Genomic DNA, 20339 nt, shown 5'->3' with positions numbered 1-20339 from the left:
CCTCTCTCTTTGCCTTTTTTTCTCTGTAGAAATCACAATTACTCCCAGGAATTGGAATGATAGAGTTCAGTTTTAGTGGGGATCTAGGTCTGGAGTAGTGGATGTCAAAACATTTGGTGAAATCAGGGACAACAGCCAGGAATTTGGTCTGTATAGGCCAGTGGTTGGGGGAAGAGTGTGCCTGGGTTTTAAGTATGATGAATCTTTCAGATCCAGTGATAATGATCAGATCAGCAGGGGTTGAGGTATATTTTATTTGTAGGTGTAGCAGTTTGGTATTATTTATGAACTCCAAAAACAGATATTGGATTATGTTTGTAAACTGGTCTGTTCCTCTGGGTGTATTAGATTGTATTGGATTCAGTTTTCACTTTCACTTGATTAAATTAAGATTGGGGCTTTTATTTAGGCCATGTCAGTAGGACGTCAAGTCCCTTCCACCTTGGTGGGCAGGGACTCCTTGGTGTCCTTGGTGGACAGAGAAAATGACATGGCAGTGTACAGAGTTAGAGTTTTTTGCTGCTGGAACCCCGAGAAGGTAAACACACAGTAGAAGAACACGGAGGAATAGAGACAGCTCCACAGACATGGCAGAGGTCCCGGGAAGAGAGAAAGCCTGACAGTCTACAGCTGACCTGGTGGAGAGAACAGAGCAGTTGCCCCCAGAGAGAAGCAAGCCCCAGGAGAGAGACCAGACTTATCCCAGCCTACAGCTGATAATGGAAGAAGCTGGGACCATAGAGCTTTAAGAGGAAGAAGGAAGGCTAAACCCTTACAGATATCACCTGCTGTCTTGCTCCAACAAGTGACCAATGATTATGGGTAGTAAGTACCTCTTATGGTACCTTGAGTTGGACTCTTTTTTTTTTTTAAGATTTATTTATTTCTTCCCCTCACCCCCTCATTGTCTGCTCTCTGTGTCCATTTGCTGTGTGTTCTTTCTTTGTCTGCTTGTATTCTCATTAGGCAACTCTGGGAACTGATCCTGGGACCTTCTGGAGTGGGAAAGAGGCGATCATTCTCTTGTGCCACCTCAGCTCCCTGTTCTGCTATGTCTTCTTATTGTCTCTCCTCTGTATCTCTTGTTGCGTCATCTTGCTTTGCCAGATCTCTCCATTGGCTGGCACTCCTGCACAGGGTGGCATTCCCATGTAGGGAAGTACTCCCACGTGGGCCAGCTCAGCACAAGGCCAGCTTGCCTTCACCAGGAGGCCCTGGGCATTGATCCCTGGACCTCCTATATGGTAAAAGGGAGCCTAACTACTTGAGCCACATCCGCTTCCCTGAGTTGGACTCTTTAGGGCCTTGTGACTGTAAGCTTCTACCCCAAATAAATACCCTTTATAAAAGCCAACAGATTTCTGGTACTTCGCATCAGCACACCTTTGGCTGACTAATATAGTAGGAAAACTTAATAAATCTTGAGAAAGTGATATTTTGGTTCAGATCTTCTGCAGATGGCATGGGGAGGGGAAGGGGTCCAGGGTATCAGTAGGAAAGGGTATACATAAATAAAACAATACCTAAAGAAAAATTTTGTAGTATCGGATTCTGAAATGATTTACTTTTGGAAGAGATGTTTGATTCTGAATGGAAGTAGATGAGCCTATGAGAAGGAAGATTTGTTACTTGAATGTTTGGAACCTGGAACTTCGTTTATTCTATTAATTGTTACATAAGCGTCTGGCCACCTTGCCCTTGTTCCTTGATTATGAGGAAGAATGAGCCTGTTTCAATAAATGACTCTTAAAACCATTGATATAAAGAAAGGCCCAAGTGAATGTTCAATTGTAGGTGGATCACTAATGTCCGCTTTATATAGAGAGACTAATATGTAGTTTTAAAAACCAGTGGAAGATGGTGGCTATAGAAGGGTTAAGCAAACATGAAAGGTGTTAGGAGCAAGTTGGTATGTTATGTCATGAAATATAGCTTGAATTTGAAGCACAACATGCATCTTTTTGTCTTCAGTAACTGGAGAAAGGCCTGGCAAACAGTAAACCCTTGACTGAGAGGATGAATGAATCCTTATAATTCATTTTTAAAGCCTGACCCTGATGTTTACCTCAAACTGGTGGACCAGAGAAGAGCACTTGAGACTGAATTTACTTTGTAGGTCAAACAAAGACAAAAATTATCAGATGACCTCTGATACCATTCTAGGTTCTGGTGAAATTTTACAGTCACTAGAGTGAGATAAGTTGTATGGATACAAGGTAAGAATGAGAACTGGAGACTGTAGCAGGAAGAAGATAACTTAATTTTGCTTGATCTCTCATGTTTTGCAAGAATTAAGCCAAGATGATGGGCAAGAAACAATTAGTCACGGGCCTTATTGACTGCTAACTGTATATCATGAACCCTACTGTTCACTAGAAACAGGCACATACCTAAGATGTGGTCCTTGTCCTCAAGAAGTTTAAATTCCTGTCCATAGAAGAAGTAGGTGTGCACATAAATCACCAGTAGGGCTGTGTGATAAGTGTGACACAGAAACAAAGTAAATATAAAGTCCTGAGCTCTCGTTTAGAAGAGAGATTAGATATAATGGGGATTAAGTTGGTCAGCACAGGCTTCCCAGAGGACATTATACCTAAACCAAACCAAGAGCAACAAGCCAAAGTGAAAGAAGCATACTCCAGCAGAAGACCTGATGTGGATGTGATGGTGTGAGTTGTCGGGATAGATGCCTGTGCTTTCAAAAGTGACTAGGAATGCAACAAGCAGAGTAAATTTAGAGTTAAATTTTCTTAAATGAGTTTAGTTGTCCATCTATCTAGAATCTACATGTTCCTAAAACACCGGCCTTACCCCTTCTTTTTCTATAAAGAAAAGGTGACAAAATTATGATACCTAGGATAGAACCTAGAATAATTGAATATAAAATGGAATTTAATATAAATAGATTATTATGTTTGATCCAAAATAATTAGTTTCACACAAACAGAATAGGAGAAACAGAGAGGAGGCCTATGCATATGAACAAGAACTCAATCTTAGACTACTGATGATTCAAAGGCATTAGTAAGGTGAGACTCCCTAAAAGAATGTATTTAATTTAAGGATATACTAGTAGAAATAGTCTTCTAGAACACTGGAGTTGAGAATTGGGTTTTACCATGGGTAGCTAAGACCACAATTAGAGAACTATATTATCTTGTAGGTGTCTCATTTGTAAGTAAACAGAAACATATGCAAAGACAACTGTGATTGTGAATGGGCTCAAATTCATGCATTATAGCATATAAATATGTTCAAATGTTCCTGGGGCATTGTCTTGGTGCATAATAACCAAAAGAATACTGAATTCTCATCCTGCTACGTTCTTTAATAGGGTAGCAAGAATCTAGCGAGTACAAGGGCAGTGCCTGGCTAAGGAAGACATATTAACGATTGTACTTAAGAACCTTTTATTGTGAAATTGAAACTTAGAGTAATATTATATATTGTCCAAGAGTTACCTCTGAAAGCCTCCTTGTTGCTCAATTGTGGCCTCTGTCTAAACCAAACTCAGCACAGAAATGCACTGCCTTCCCCTTGGTGTGGGACATGACTCCCGGGGATGAGCTTCCCTGGCACTGAGAGATTATTACCAAGCGCCAGCTAGCAATGCATCTGGAAAAGGACCTTGACCAAAGGGGGATAATATTTAATACAAATGAGTTTTTATGGCTAAAAGATTTCAAAGTGAGTCAGGAGATCATTCCAGAGGCTACACATATGCACATCTCAGCAGAATCTCATTGACTGCTACAGTAAATAGTGTTTCAAACAGTGGGGCTCTCAGGTGCTAGAGACATCTAAACACTATAAGCAGGGCAGACAAGCTCAGGAATTTGGCACCCTGTCAGTGGGCCATACTTTGAAATTTATTCTCCCCAGTTTAACAGAGTTAGACTCATTTATAGTTTCCCTACACATGTCTCTTCTGCCCCTTTTATTTGAGCCTATAATTAACACTATACTTGTTAAATATGTGTCCCAGAGACTTAAATCTTTTGTCCATTCAGGTGTCAGTTGAGCCCTGAGTCTCAGCAGAGTTGCAGTACCTACTGTGCAGTTCACTGGACTCACCCAGGACACTAACAAGGAGATGATGATGCACAATGCCCATCCCAAGGAACAGGCAGTGTCTGCAACTGCAAGGAAGATAGTTCCATCTGCCCCATGGGATCTAAGCCCCCTCTCAATTAGAAACATTGTGGGCATCACCATCCCCAAATCCTCAAGATTGGGAAATGAACAATAAACTAAAATAAACTTATTATTATTCTATTATAGAATTATTATTATTCTAGCAAAGGAAGAACTTTTAAAATTGATATAAAGGCAGTGGCCATCAGAGGTTCTAAGGGGAGGGAGAGCGAATAATGGATATAACATGGGTACATTTTCGGGACATTGGAATTGTCCTACATGACATTGCAAAGATAGATGGAGGCCATTATATATTTTGTCATAACCTACAGAATTGTGCTGGACAAAGTGTAAACTGTAATATAAACTATAATCCATGGTTAGTAGCAATGATTCAATATGTGTTTATCAATTGTAGCAAATGTACCACAGTGGAAGGATGTTGTTAATGTGGGAAAGTGTGGGAAGGGGAGGAGATGGGATTTATGGGAATCCCTATATTTTTTATGGAACATTTATGTAATTTAAAGCTTCTATAAAAACAAACAAACAAACTTCATGCCTTATGAATTGTAAAGACCCAGGGTACTTAGAATGAAAGACAAAGGAAAAACATATATCTTTTTCTAATACTTGAAGGAGATTTGGAATTGATGCCAGAGAGGAGACCTGGGACCTGAAACCAAGAGACCTGGGACTGTGGCTGAAAGTAGAGGAAAGATCTTTGTTTTAAATAAAAAAGCTTTTGTTTTGTTTTTGGACAGTACTTTTTACTGTGGTCTGCAGTGACCACTTTAGGGAGACTGAATTTTTGTCACTAAAAGTGCTTCAATATTGGGGATATTGAAGAGAGAATTCAATCACCAGCTAAATAGAAGTAGTTCCCAAAGGGAACAGATGCTAAGAAATACAGAAATATTATAGATAGTTTTGCAGTATTTTAGATTGTTATTATCTAAGGAACTGAGTTGACCAGATTTTGAAATACTGCTTGGCTTTTGTTTTGCCAGAGAGCACAGTCAGACGAACTGGAAAAAATTGAAAAGCACGGCCGGTCTTCCAAAGACAAGGAAAATGCCAAGTCTTTGGACAAACCTGAACAGTAAGCATACCTTCTAACCATGTAGAGGTCATCCAGCCTTTGGGTGGGCTCTTTCCATTTGGAAAAGGTAGTGTCTTTAGTGCACACTTAGCAATGATGTGAGGGTAAACATCTGTTTATATGAATTATATTGTTCCTCTTAACTTGGCTTTATTTCCTTAGGTTCCTTTATGAACTGTCACTAATCCCCAACTTTTCAGAGCGAGTGTTTTGCATCCTGTTCCAGTCAACATTTTCAGAAAGCATTTGTTCAATTCGTCGCAAACTGGAATTATTGCAGAAATTGTGTGAGGTGGGTTCCGGTCCATAGTAAAGCTGAAGCTTAATTTCTGATATTTAATCTTGTTCAGAAATAGTCATAATTCAAAAAGTTTTCTTTTGTGTACTCTAAGTATTCAGTCACTATGAAGGACAGTACTTCCACAGCATGGAACATTTTAAGATTATGCTTCAAGATGAAAGCAGGTGTTCAGATGGTGTACTGGGCTGTACCACGGCCTTGCTGGAGTGTGGCCAGTGCACGTCGCCCATGGAGATGCTGTACCTTCTGCTTTTTTTCTCTTTTTTTTCCTTTTCTTTTTAATTTATTTTTTTTTACATTCAGTAAATATGAGGTCCCCATACACCCCCCACCCCCCTCCCCCCACTCCTCCCCCCATAGCAACAATCCCTTCTGCTTTTGATGAAAAAAAATCTCCACTTTTCATGTCCTTTTCATATATCAGACTTCCAAATGAATGCAATTTGAAGGTGTTTTATTTACTTTCCTTTATTTTTGGAAGGGCTACTGAAAAAAATTGTTGATAATTATTCCAACCAAATGCTTTAGGAGTGACCATATAACTCAATAGAAAATAAATATTTTTATGAAAACAAAGAATAAAAGTTCACAAAATACCCACATTAAAATTTAAACCAGTTTGTCAAAAAGCAAGAGTAACATTTGTTCTGGTTATGGTAAATCATTTTGAAAAGTGGAAAGATTATTAAAGACACAAATTTTGAGAGGAAATGAAATGCAAATTTAATTTAAACTTAGTGTTTTGGAAGAAGTGAGTGTGAACTTCTGGGGGGGGGTGGGATATCTAATTTGGGGAATTAATCTTTGTTACTACTTTTTGCTTTCCTACAAGTTATCCCAAGCATTTGTAACACACCAGAGGTTGGTAAAATTAGGATGAGGGCAATGTTATTATTTTGTAATAGTTCTCATTTTAAAGCTTCACTTTTCCCCCGTGCAATTACATCATAGACATAGCCTAGATTGGTGTCTCCCAGCTTCCTAAAGCATAGCCGCATGCTCTTTGGTGGTGTGACTCTAAAGTTTTCGCTGAGGACACTACTTCTAAATATACTGTATAATGAACAGTGGTGAAGTGGAGTTGTGACCCCAAACTAATAGCATACTCTGAATACCTGGCACTGATTCAAAATGATTCAAACTAAACCTTGTATTGAGAAGAGTTGTGTTTTCTTATCCTGTTTTACAGACTTTAAAAAATGGGCCAGGGGTTATGCAGGTTCTGGGCCTGGTTCTTGCCTTCGGCAACTACATGAATGGTGGAAATAAGACTCGGGGACAAGCAGATGGCTTTGGGTTAGACATTCTTCCCAAACTGAAAGATGTCAAAAGCAGTGTAAGTATTGTATATGAGTAAAAGTAGGCAAAGTGAAGGTAAGATGTTTTTGTTTAATAAATAAGAAATTTAACTGTAAACCATTGGTAATCAGTGTTTCTGAGGTCAAATGTTTCTTTATGTTCTGAACTGAATAAAAGTAGATCTTCATAGTTTTGTGAATTAGTAATAATGATTCTAAAGAAGTCCCAAGTCTAATGACTAATCAAATAGACACTATTTGAAAATAAAAATGATTTTTCACTTGTTTTTACCATGACTGCTAGTATTCATCATTTTGAACTTAGAAGAACTGATTAATTTCCACAAATTAGACAGTATATCCCTTATTTTCTTCCTTTCTCTGTGAAGCAATTGAAAACTGGCTCATGTTTTTCAAACAAAGATGAGTGAAAGCGGTTTATACATAAAATATAAAATATAATTGTTTTTCTACCTATTCTCTGCATAAAACTGCAATAAATGGGTATGTCCAAGCTTTATGCAGACCTAATTTTTCTTTTTTTTTATCTTACTTGTAGAGTTGTGCTTGTTTAAAATTAAAACCTAAGAGACTTGTGAGTGCCAGTAAAAACGTAAAATTAGTGGAACACCATCATGACCAAAGTCAAAGACTAAGGTCTGTGATTGTAAACTTAGAAAATAAAAGGGTTCTTTTTCTCTGATAAAAGAATCACCACACAGAACAAACAGTATAATGAGGGAAATTATGGACAATTTTTAAAATATTAAGTTTAAGTAAATAATTATATTCTGACACTATCAATATATAGAATTGTCCTTAGAGAATGAAAAACTCTTACTCATAAGAGAGAAGCATTTTTAAAATCTTTTCTCTCAACAACTTATTCATTTGTTCATTCACTCATGCACCCACTCATATATTCATTTAACATGCTTTCATTGAGCTTCTGTGAAATGTCAGTCACTGTGATTTTCCAGTTGATCCAAGCATAGTTCTTTCTTGGTACGATAGCAGCATATATTTTGTTCAAATGCTTTTATATATGTAGTGTTTACATTTCATAGGAACCTATAATATGTAGACGCGATAACTCATGTTTTTTCAAAAGTAAAAGTTCTGCTCTAAACACATGGTAATTATTGAATAGTTCTTAGCAACTGCTTGTTCGATTAAAGCAAATAACTTTTGCAAATAACATGGGAACAGAGATAGCATCAGTAAGATGTTTAGCTTATTAAAATGGATCTGAGATAGTTTGTCACAGTCATATATGAATAAGGGATTATTGGTTATTTTATTTGTATTGGTCAATGTTTTGTCAACTCCCCATTAATTTAAAATCAATTAATTTAAATAATTAAGGAGTAATGTAGAAATAAGATCTGAATTAAGAGGCTAAATGTTTTTATTATTTTACTTGTACTCAGGAAAGCTCTACAAAGCCTTCCTGACTTGGTTCTTTCTCTCTAAAACAAATATGACTATACCTCTCCTGAATACTATTTGAAGACCTTCATGGAGGGAGCAGGTACTCAGATCACTCAAAGTTTTCTCCCAATATGCATAGCAGCAGACCTTTAATAAATATTTTGTTAATTAATTCAGGAGCACCACTAACCATTTTACTGATTTACAGGTTAGAAAAGAGGAAAGAAGTCAAGAAGCTTAAATCATTTCAAAGCAAATCCTGTGTAATGGGGAAAGTCTCTAATTGAAATATTATTATATTTCTAACATGATTATGCTCTGTTTATACAGAGGAGGAAAATCATGATTACATTAAACCTTCCATAGGATTTGCTTTTTAAATAAAGCAAAATAAAACATACATTTGGTCTCCCACATTTAGGTTATCTAGTATTTATTTTGAGCAATGCAAAAATTAAAATTAATGCCTCTAAAAGCCACTCTTTGAAAACTTATAGATAGGAAATAATTTTGCATTTTTCTATAGAAGTATGCATATTGTTTTATTATAGCTGCATATGTATTGATTCCTGAATCTTAACTGCTAACATAATTCATAATGTGCCTACACATTATAAAAGATCCCATTTATTTGAGAGGATATTTAACTTTTTCTTTCCCTCATTTATTTATTGATGAGTTTCAGTCAAACTTATTGTTCCTAAGCCAGCTGTATGAAGATGCAGACAATATTTAATTACTTAACTTAATGTGGTAGTTATACCTTTTAATAATAAAACATTAAAAATCAATGAACTAAATTTCTGGCTGAGGAGATAAAAATAAGCAGCTGTGCTTTAGCCTAGAGCTTAGATGGCACCACTGGGGGAGAGAGGTCTCCTGTGCAGCTAAACTCCTTAGATACATTGACTGAGGTCATTTGAAATGCAGAGTTCACATTTCATTCTAAATGTTCTCATGCATATATGTGGAATCACTAGAATTTAATTTATTTAACACTGTATATTTAATAATTTTAAAATATATTTTATAATTACTTTGGTCTTTCTGTCTAGGACAATAGCAGAAGCCTTTTGTCATATATTGTTTCATACTACCTTCGGAATTTTGATGAGGTAAGACGTTTTTTACAAATAGGCATTTTAAAAATTCTTTATTTGTTGAATGATTTGTCAATCTTTTTGTTTTTGCCATTGCTACTGCTGTACTGTTCATGTTTAGATTGAGGATGATTTGTTTAAAAATCATGTTTCTTGCTAATTAGGATGCTGGAAAAGAACAGTGTGTGTTTCCACTACCAGAACCCCAGGACCTTTTTCAAGCCTCACAGATGAAGTTTGAAGATTTTCAAAAGGATCTCAGAAAACTAAAGAAAGACTTGAAAGGTAGCTTATAATCGTAGAGAAACTCACATTTCTAATTTGTGCTTTTCTAATGGGAGAAGGCAGACTTTTCAATGTTTTAAAGAAAATATACTAAACTTTTACAGCCTTGTAAAATTAAATTTCTGGGAAGTAGATTTGGCTGAACTGATAGAGCATCCTCCTACTATATGAGAGGCCCAGGGTTCAAATCCAGGGCCTCCTGACCGGTGTGGTGGGCTGGCCCACACGCAGTGCTGATGCACGCAAGGAGTGCTGTGTCATGCAGGGGTGCCCCGCGTACGGGAGCCCCATGCGCAAGGAGTGCGCCCCTGCAAGGAGAGCCACCCCGTGCAAACAAAGCACAGCCTGCCTAGTAGTGACGCCACACACAGAGAGAGCTGATGCAGAAAGACGATGCAACAAAAAGAGACACAGATTCCCAGTGCTGCTGATGAGATGCAAATGAACACAGAAGAACAACAGTGAATGAACACAGAGAGCAGACAACCAGGAGTGGGAAGGGGAGAGAAATAAAAAAAATAAATCTTAAAAAAAATTAAATTAAATTAAATTTCTTTTGTGACAAAAGAAAAATTTTACCAATATTCTTCTTTTGCCATTTAAAAAGTTATGCATAGCAGATATATTTTTTAAAAGATTTATTTTTATTTATATCTCTCCTCTTCCCCCACCCCGTTGTCTGCTTTCCGTGTCCATTTGCTGAATGTTCTTCTTTTGTCTGCCTTTTGTTGTTGTCAGCGGCACAGGAATCTGTTCACAGATATTTAATTATTGATTAATTATATCTGGGTTATTTGAATAATAATCTGTTTCATCAGGAGTGAGGCTGATCATCCTGTTGCCACTTGATAGCCAAGATCATTTGGATGTTTATAATGTTGTGGTTAGATGCAAATTGTATCGTTGTGAAGAGATAAGTAGTCCCTTTCTCTAGTCTCCCTTGGTATACGTGCCCTAGATTTTGTGGCTTGTGAACTTTCCTGGGAACAAAATATACACTTTTACATAATTAGTCAAAAAACACATACATGTATGTTGTTTAATCATTAGTCAAGAAGCTCTATAGCAAATCATGTTGAAGATAGTTCGGAAGTCTTCAAATTTCTGAATTAAAAGTAAGAGTTACACAAGAGGAAGGAGTTATAGCAGAATAGTTTGGCCAAAAAATTACTGTTGAGGAGGAGAGAACACCTCAGCTAGCTAAGTCTCTTTCTAACTGTTAAGCAAAGACAGGGAGTGAACAAATTTATGTGGTATTTTAATTTGATACTGTGTTACTGAGAAGGAGATGCCTTAGTACATGTCTGGAAACCACACACAAAAAAACCATAATTTTTTAATATAAAATTTTATTAAAGTATATCATTCATACTTGCACATAAATAGTAACTGTATGGTAAAAGTTGTGAACTAACAAAACAAACATGTAGATCGTCATACAGGGCTCCCATACATCCCCCCACCAGCAACACCTTGCTCTACTGTGAAACATTTGTTACAAACTATGAAAAAGTATCATCAAAATATTATTAACTATATCTCATATCTTACATTTGGTGTATCCCCCCCCAACCCAACTAATTATTAATACCCTGTGTTATTATGTATTTGTTATAGTTTGTGAGAGAACATGTTTACATTTGTCCTGTTAACCACAGCCCATCCTCCTCCACTGGAATCCCTGTGTGATACAGCCCCACGATTAGTACAGTCCATTCAAAGTGTATGCTCTCATTTTCATTAGAGTTGTGATATCACCTCAGTCAACTTTAGAACGTTTTCATTACTCCGAAAGGAAAAATCCCATACTCCATTATAGCCCCCTTGTTGTTGTCCCTTAGAATTGATATATCTTCTTTGCCATTGTTGCAAAAATATCACAAGATTACTGTTAACTACATTAGTTATAATTTCCCCATGTATCATCATATTCTTAACACTTTGTAAAAGAAGAACATTCTTATATTTATAGTATTCACCACTCTTCATCCATGACCAAAATAACTGTTATACAGTCCCTAGATTAGTGTCTAGCTTCCTTTCATTTGACTTTTACATCCACAGATTACCCCTCACAGCCACAATCACATTTATAAGTCAGTAATGTTAGTTATATTCACTATAATGTTACCATCAACTTTATTCATTTCCACACTTTTGCAATTAACCTTATTAATTCTACATACATTCAGCATCAGTTCCCATTCTCAACCCACATTCTATCTCCTAGTAACCTATACTCTAGAGTTTACCTTCATGATTTGACTCAGCATATCTAGTTCATATTAGTGAGACCATACAGTACTTTTCCTTTTTGTGTCTGGCTTATTTCATTCAAAATAATATCCTCAAGGTTCATCCATGTTGCCATATGCATCCTGATTTCATTTCGTCTTACAGCTGAATAGTATTCCATTGTACGTATATACCCCTACATTTTGTTTTTATTCATTAGTTGATGGACACTTGGGCTGTTCCTTATTTTAACAGTTGTGAATAATGCTGCGATGAACATGGGAGTGCATATGAAAAAGACGTAATTTTTAAGAAGATTTCTTCCAATTTTGAGGTGTGTTTATTCAAAAATACTGATCTGTAATCAAATTCATGGAGTTGTCATGTTCTGGTTACAGATGTTTCTTATATGGATTTGTATCAACATCTCAATATTATGTAGTTTGCTTGCAGTTCTTATACATTCACCAACATTTGTTTTTGGCTTGGTGCATGTCAGACATTTCCTAGCTGCTGTGGGCACACAGAGATACAGTTACTGATTTCAAGGAAGGGTGACTTCTGTGACTTTGATGGACCTCCTTAGTGCCTTATACATAAGTGCACATTGATTGAACTCAAGAATTACTGCATTGTTTTAATAAAATAATGATAAATAAACCAATGTTAAATTTGTATAATATTATGTTGATGTGTCCTTAAGTTGAGAATGATTTGTAAAGCAGTAAAAAAGCAAACCATTCATGCAATAACATTTATCATAATTCAAAATTATGCCAGGTATCTCAGTTTGCTTATGAAAATACACACATGCACACACACACACACTGATGTGGTGCTAGGGGCATTTCTGGGGAATCTGAAAAATACTTCACACTTTGATCAACAATTCAGTCTTGCAAAGTAGGATTTCATAGTTTACAGATGATTTGATAAATTTTAAGAGGAACGGTAATCTTATTACCGGGGATTTATATTGGTTTCAGTTGGTGCATCACTTTGGAATGTTATCCCATTTTGGTTTAGTAGCTACATGCTTTTATTACTATAGGTATTAAATATACACGTAGCCATGAACATGACAAGTTCTCACAGGACTTGGAGCTAAAATGAGAGCCCTAACACTAGATAACATCTTTGAAAAGGGCAAGTCGCCATGCCTCTCTATACTATTTCCTCTTACATTTCTCTTCTAGAGAAATGTGACAGCTATAGCAGGTTAAATATTGGAGGAGCATTTTAGCAATTTCTAAGTGCTTTGGAGGTTAAGAAAGTGGTGATTTTTATTTTAAACAGCATGAGGTTTTCCACTGCTGCACAGGGCTGAGATGAACTTATCTGAAAGACCTGTTCTCTCAGCCAGCATCTATAACCCTTGTCTAGCACAGTATTTTCCCAAGTGTGCCTATAGGTTGTTAAAATTTGTTGCTCTAGAAAATAAAAGTGGTGAGAGTTTCATGACCAAATGAATATAGGGATTGATGGATTAAATTCAACTTGAAAGGGTTCTTTACTGCAGGAATTCATAGCAAAAGAAGGGTTTGCAGCAATTCTGCAACATACTTGACCATGGGCCACTTTTTTGACCATATCTGACCAGTTCCTAGTCAGTGGTATGCATCTTGAGAATAGTACCGTGTTAATACCAGAGCATGAGGTTTGCCTCTGAGGAGCTTACAGCAAAGGTGGAAAATTAAACTATAGTTCATAGAAAATGTAATTCTGTATTACAGATCTTGTAAAATGAAGTCCACTTGAAGACTTACTTACAAAGTGGAAAATTCTGATGTGTTCTTTAAAAACTGACAAGAAACATAATTTACCTCATTTTTTCTTTTCTAAAATTTGAATTATTTTCCATAAAAATAAGATGTTTTTGTGATATGAGGAAGGAAATGTGAACTGAAAATTTAAATTCAGTTTCTAGGAAGGATTTAGACTGAATGTAGCATTTCTTACCAACAAGGGATAAAATAAAGCTGCCTGTTGCTTTTTGGAATGAGGGGAATAATTAGATATACGTGTGTCTGACTAAATCAGAGTCAAAATGGGAAATTAGTAGGCTATGTTATTTTGAATGTGATTTAAAAATAATACCTACATTTGATAAATAGAGCCTAGGAAAAGTTATTCCTTCTAAGCAATCAAATTAGCAAATTCATATAAGAAGATTCAAGCAGGCTGTTCACATTTTTTTTTTCCCAGAAGCAAGTTGTCTTTAAAATATTTAGAAAATGAGGTAATGTATGTAAAGCATTTACCCTAATGCCTTCCATATATTAAGTAGCCAATAAATATTGTTTATTCATGATAAAGTAAAAATTAAAATAAGCCATGTTATTAATTTGATGAAGTCAGATATGCTGTAACAATTTAATTATTCATCTGCTGCCTGCATGTCTTCTGTTTTTGCTTAGAAATTTGAATTTTTATGTTTGAGGAAAGGCTGAGAAATAATGTGTTATGGCCCAGACATTTTAATAAGTCAACTGAAACTCATTTCAGCTTTTTATAAGAACATCCGCTCTATTTGGTTTTTATCATTTCTCCCAAGATTTCCGTAGCTCCCAGGGTGTTCCCCCACCCTTCTGAGCTCAGTGACGTGAAGTTTGGTCAGCAGCCTGATCTGCTTTTGATCTTTTCTGGCTGTCAGCAGCTCCTCTTGATGCAGTCATGCCAAATGATGACTTCTGTTCCGGTGCTGGTCTTGGGTAGAAATTGTTGCACTTGCCACATGACTTAAATCAACTCAGCATGTACAGGGCGTCAAGTTACAACTGGGCAAGAATGTTCTCATGCAAATTCTTCCCTGTATCATACATCTTCCAGCCCCCCACCAATGCCTGACTTGAAAAATGTTTTTAAAATTCATTAACTGTATCTCTTCAAATTCAGGAAATGTTTGCATCCAGAGATATATTAGGTAAAACCAGCCTTTAAAGTTTTTGTGTTGATTTATTAGCTTATACTGACTAGTTTGTAACTATTACATTTATAATATAAGCCTGTGATATTGCACTGTTCATTTTTGAGGAGGTTAAAAATGAAGTTATAAACTCAGGTCAAATGCCACCAATAAGCTTTTTCGAAAAATAACTTTTCTTTCTGATTTGTAAATTCATGTCTGGTTAGACAGCATTGAAAAGTGTAGAGAAAATACATTTACTTGTAATCCTACAGCCTAATGATAAACAATGTTAATATTTTTGTAGATTTTTATCTTATCTTTGTGTGTGTGTGTGTGTTTGTGTATGGCATGCTCATGAATTGTAGAGTTGGGACCATGGTATATATAATTTTGTCATTTTTGTCCAGTCTTCCAGTTTTTGCTTTGTAGTAGGAAAACCTAATTTATTTTCATTTACTTTCTGTCTTCTTTCTGGTTTCCCATTGTCTCGATAAAGTTTTCAATATCCACCCCCCCACACTCCCTCTAGTAACATTTTGTAAACTAAAGAATGTATTCACATAAGTGAATGATATATATATATATATATATATATATATATATAAGATATACTATAGTTGGATGAACTTAAATGTTAACCTACTTTGTTAATTAGATAATTTTGCAACATGGTATAAATTTATTTAGCATCTTATCCTTCCAAATAGAGCATTCTAACTTATAATTGAGCTCTTCCCACCTTCCTTCTAGGTTTTTTCTCTACTTTTGGTCCTTTATAAAAAATTATTAATATCTGTATTCAGTAGGTAATAATGTTTACCAATATATGTAATCAATTACTATGTTCTCAGTGTTACACCCCATTTTCTCCCTTCTTCATTTGGTGATTTTTTCAATGGGAGTTGGTGAGTGTTCAACTCTTAGTTCATAAGTGACTGAAAAATTCCACTCTATTTTCTTGAGTTTTGCTATATATAGAATTTCAGATATTGACCTATTTTTCATCAGTTTTAAAGTTACTTTTGTTTTCTTCTGGCATCTTTAATTCCTAATTAGAGGTCTGCTATCAGTTGGTCATTTTTTTGTAGATGATCTTGTCTTTTCTTTTGGCAATTTTTATAATTTTGTTATTACCCTTAGCAGTCTTTTGGCTTTGCTATAATACATATACTATGATTTTTTTTCATCTTGTTCAGTACTTAGTGAGAACTTTCAATTTACAGTTTATGAATAGGTATTTTTCTCAATTTCTTTAAAAAATTTAAAGTATTACCTCAAGTATTGCTTCATTACCTCTTTTCTCTCCTCCTGAAACTCCTTTTAGAATTAGCCCATTGGTCTAACCTCCCCTTGTCTCCTAATTTCTCTTTCATATTTTAAAAATTGTTGTTCTTCTTTGTGCTATGATCTTTATACATTTGTCAACATCATCTACTAGTTCATGAATCTCTCTTGATTCTGTCTAATCTGGTATTTATATTATTTTTTTAAATTATGATAATTTTTGTTTTCATGATTTTCAGTTTGTATTTTACCATATCAATTCTTGCATTTAAAGTAATTTCTTATTCTTATTATGTTTATTATTTTTCATTTATCCCTTAGACGTTACAAAATATTGGTCTTTTTCAAATTGTCTATAGTTTTTGTCCATTTGAAATGAATTCATCTTACATTTGTTGATTTTTTTAAGCTCTCTATTCAATTTTCTTTCTGTTTCTGGAATGTTGATTTAAAACAGATATCAGCAAATTATTGCTTGTGAGCCAAATCCAGCTTTTTTTGTAAATAAAGTTTTATTGGAATACAGCCATGCCCAATCATTTACATATTGTCTATGACTGCTTTTGTGTTATAACTGCACAGGTAAGTGTTGTGACGGAGACCATCTGTCAGCCTGTGTTTTGTTCCCTCCCTTCCCCTTAGCCCCCAAACTTCCCCCTTTCCGCCCTCAAATCTGTCACTGTCTTTTGGTTTTTCAGTTGCTTTAACTTGGCCTGCCTGTGGCCCCCAGGTCAGAACCAAAGCTTCTTGCAGTGGCTTTGGCTCCTGCCCTGGGATCATATTTGGTTTATTGCAGGTCCAGTCACCAATGACTTGTCCCAGGCATGGAGTGCTGCTCTTACCACCCCAGGCACAGAGCACATGAGGGCCAAAGCCCCAGGAAGCAGTGGTTTGCACCCTCCATTCTTGAGTTGGGGAGCCCAGGCACAGCTCAGGGTGTTCAGGAGTAAAACGGCTTCCATTGCCTCCAGTAGGGTACCCTCCTTTCCTGTCCGCCCCCCCTGCCCCCCCTCAGGACAAGCTCACCACCTCCCCTCTGCGGTCAGACACCTGTGGCCTGTCACTCCGGCCCGGTCAGAACTTTGGGCAGCCCTGCTGTTTCTGGTCTAAGGAGATAATTAGTTATATTTTTGTTGTTGTTGTTGTTGTTGTTGCTTTTTAACAAAGCATACTATGTTTAGTTTTCTTTTTGTATGTTTTCATTCCTTGCTATGTGTTTTCAACAGAGAGAAGCCTCAGTCTATGAATTCGCATTCCATTTGCTTAGACATCTGTATTCATTTATATATCTTACATTTTTTCCCCACTGGAAATTAGAGCACAAGTATTTTCTCATGTCATTTAATATATTTCAAAAATCTTAGAAAATGGTTTCATAATCTGTCTCATGACTGTCTCATCGTTTAGTGAGTAATTTGATTGTTGTAGGAAATTAGACTCTTCGGTTTTCACTACTCTTAAGTAATATCACATTGTACATCTTTATCCATAAAAACTTTTTTTTTTTACCACATCTCTGATTATTTTCTTAATACAGCCTCTTAGAAATAATAATTACTGAATCAGAGACAAGAAACATTTTTTGGGTTTTTGATACAGATTACCAAAATCCTTTCTAGAACGTCAACTAATGAATTTTAATGGGTGAATTGTTTTGTCAAATATAGAACAGAATACTAAAATTTCATGAGATTTAGGTCAGTAAGGAATCTTAGCGATATTATGATCTAATACTGTGTTAATGTTTGCTAAATTAATAGAAAATAAAAAATAAAGCATAGACCCTTTCCTCATACCTCGTAGACTAACAAGAGCACCTCTGGTTATACAACAGGCAATAAGAGAAATGACAAATAATTTTCAGTTATATTAATGGACTAAGGAAACACGGAAGGGAGGTGGTCCTTAAGTGTACTTGGAAATTATATCTAAATTTGACTTCAGGAGATGAGTAAGATTCCCTCAGGGGGAAAAGATAGAATTTCCTGCATAGAGGAGAGCATGAAAGAAGTCCCGGGTCCCGCGATTTTTGGCCTTTGATTACCTATTGACCCATTAGGCCAGGGATTTCACAGTTTCTCTCAGATTTATGTTTGAGGGAAACAAAATAGCCACACCTGAGATTTGGCTCATTACAGGAGAATTCTAAAGCAGGGTCAGGTTTGTGCAAGTACATAGTTTGAGAGAGCCCCCCAGCCTGTAATTATGATACTCTGCCAGGTAGCTGGCTATGGCTACGCTGTGCCCATGTTTCACACACATTAACTCACTTGATCCCTGGGAGGTAGTGATGCAGATGCTATCATTACTCTCCTCTGGAGGGATTAGGTGACTGCTAGTTAGAGAAGTTAAACACCCTGCAGACGGTTTCAGGTTTCAGTGGGAGCTCAATTTGGACCTAGGAGACCTGCTCCAGAGCTTTCATTCTGAACCACAGTGGTAGTATCACCTCCTGCTGCACCCCTGTAAGGAACTTCAGAGAAGGCTTGGTGATTTGCCTTGGGTTCTTAGCTCTTAGCACATGCCCGGCACAATCTGCATTCAGTAAGTAAGCGAATGAAAGAAAGTAACCAACAAATGGATAGTAAAGTATGCTGCGACTAGCATATAGGATGCTCAGGGAGCAGGGAGGAGGCGGTGATGGAGCATGGTGAAGGATTTGAGGACCCGCCGAGGAGCCTGGACTTTCCCCCCCATTTGTTGGTTAACCATGGGAAAGCTTCTAACCGGGGCTGTGATTTGCTCAGATAGGCAGTTCTGCAAGGGCATCCTGAGGAAGTTGTGAATGATTAGTGGGGAGACCAGAAGCAGGACACCTCAGAGGACAGAGCTGTTGAGAGCATGAACTAAAATCCTTGTGGTAGGAAGGAAGAGGCAGAAGGTCTGGGAAGTCCTTAGAAGTTACCTTGGAGCAGGATTCTCTAATGGCTTTGATGCATGGGGTTAGGGACAGAATGGGTAGGAGCTGACTCTGTTTTAGCTTTGATACCTGGATGGGTGCCAAAGTCCCCATGGGAGGAAGGAGGGGATGGAGATGGAAAGGAATTAATAGCTTTCCTTTTAGGCATGCTTAGTCAAGATCCTTCAATATTAAAAGAAACTATCTCAAGAATAAAGTAAAAAAATATGCATCTAGAGAGAAAAGCCCACAGTCTGGTTGGGACTTAGCTAAGATCAGATGATGGGCATGTGCTGAGCCAGCACTAGCTACTCAGTCTTCACATGGCCATTTCAGTGCACTTTCCAGTGCACGCAAGTATTCTGATTTAATGTAGCTTACCCACTTAGAGTGAAAAATGAATTCCACCATCCATTTTTTGTTATATCTAGAATTAGTATCTCCTACCAATAATCAGGAGCATTCTTAGCATTAAAATGATACCATTAAAATTTTCCTATTTTAAGAAATATTTTGATTAGGAAATAGTTAAGAACCAGAATCCTTCGAATTAACATGTCTTTTAACAGGGTACAGAGTGGAAAGGGATACTAATAGAGATACACATTATATGACATTTTCATTTTATATGACATTTCCATGTGACCCTGTCTTTGGTTACAGTAAACATTTATGTATATGTAATGTAATGTAATTTTTTAACAAGTAATCTTCTAATTCTTATGTTCTTATCTAATAACTGAAGTTGTATTTTCACTGCATGTAATTTTCTTCCTTGGAAGTTTAGTAGGTATTAGGCATGTCTATAAAATACTGAGTCAACAAAGCTTATCCAAATATGTGTTCTTAAAAATTATTGAACTCAGAGTTAGTATTTATTGAGCACATATTGCCAAGATATTTTGCTCAATGCTAGGAGAGAAAAGGTGAACAACAAATGGTCCTTGTACTTAAGGAATTCACAGTGTAAACCAGACAGTTACACTGTGGTACAGTAACAACCTTGACAAATAGGAACAGGAAGCAGACTGGAAGGTGAGCCAGATTCTACCTAGTTGGTTAGGAAGGCTTGAGTTAAGAATTGCCATTAGAATTGAATCATCTGATGATGATTTTACCAAGTAAAAAAATTTATGGAAGGAAATTTAAACAGGTGATGAATCACCAAGTTCAATGATATGAGATAAGTGCATTCTTGGAATTGCAAACAATCCTACATGTCTCAAACAGAGGAAGGGTGGAAGGAGTAGAAAGCAATAAAACCATGGGGATATGTAGTGGCCGGTTCATGAAAGCCCTGAACTTGCCCTGTATGAAAACATTGATAAAGGTACTCTGGTAGGTGCATAGACAGTGATT

General features: G+C 36.5%; 1 protein-coding gene across 1 annotated transcript in view; it reads left to right on the top strand.

Annotated features, from left to right (window-relative positions):
- The window catches only part of FMN2 (formin 2), a 399341-nt gene that overhangs the window by 240662 nt on the left and 138340 nt on the right, over window positions 1–20339 (top strand). Inside the window, 5 exon segments of the mRNA XM_058309485.2 lie at window positions 5148–5239; window positions 5402–5531; window positions 6730–6876; window positions 9325–9384; window positions 9534–9654. Coding sequence (XP_058165468.1) covers window positions 5148–5239; window positions 5402–5531; window positions 6730–6876; window positions 9325–9384; window positions 9534–9654 — 550 coding nt within the window.

Source organism: Dasypus novemcinctus, chromosome 13, assembly GCF_030445035.2.
Source record: "Dasypus novemcinctus isolate mDasNov1 chromosome 13, mDasNov1.1.hap2, whole genome shotgun sequence".
Classification (NCBI taxonomy): domain Eukaryota; kingdom Metazoa; phylum Chordata; class Mammalia; order Cingulata; family Dasypodidae; genus Dasypus; species Dasypus novemcinctus.
The sequence above is the reverse complement of the archived record's forward strand: the minus strand, read 5'-3'. Positions and strand labels throughout refer to the sequence as shown.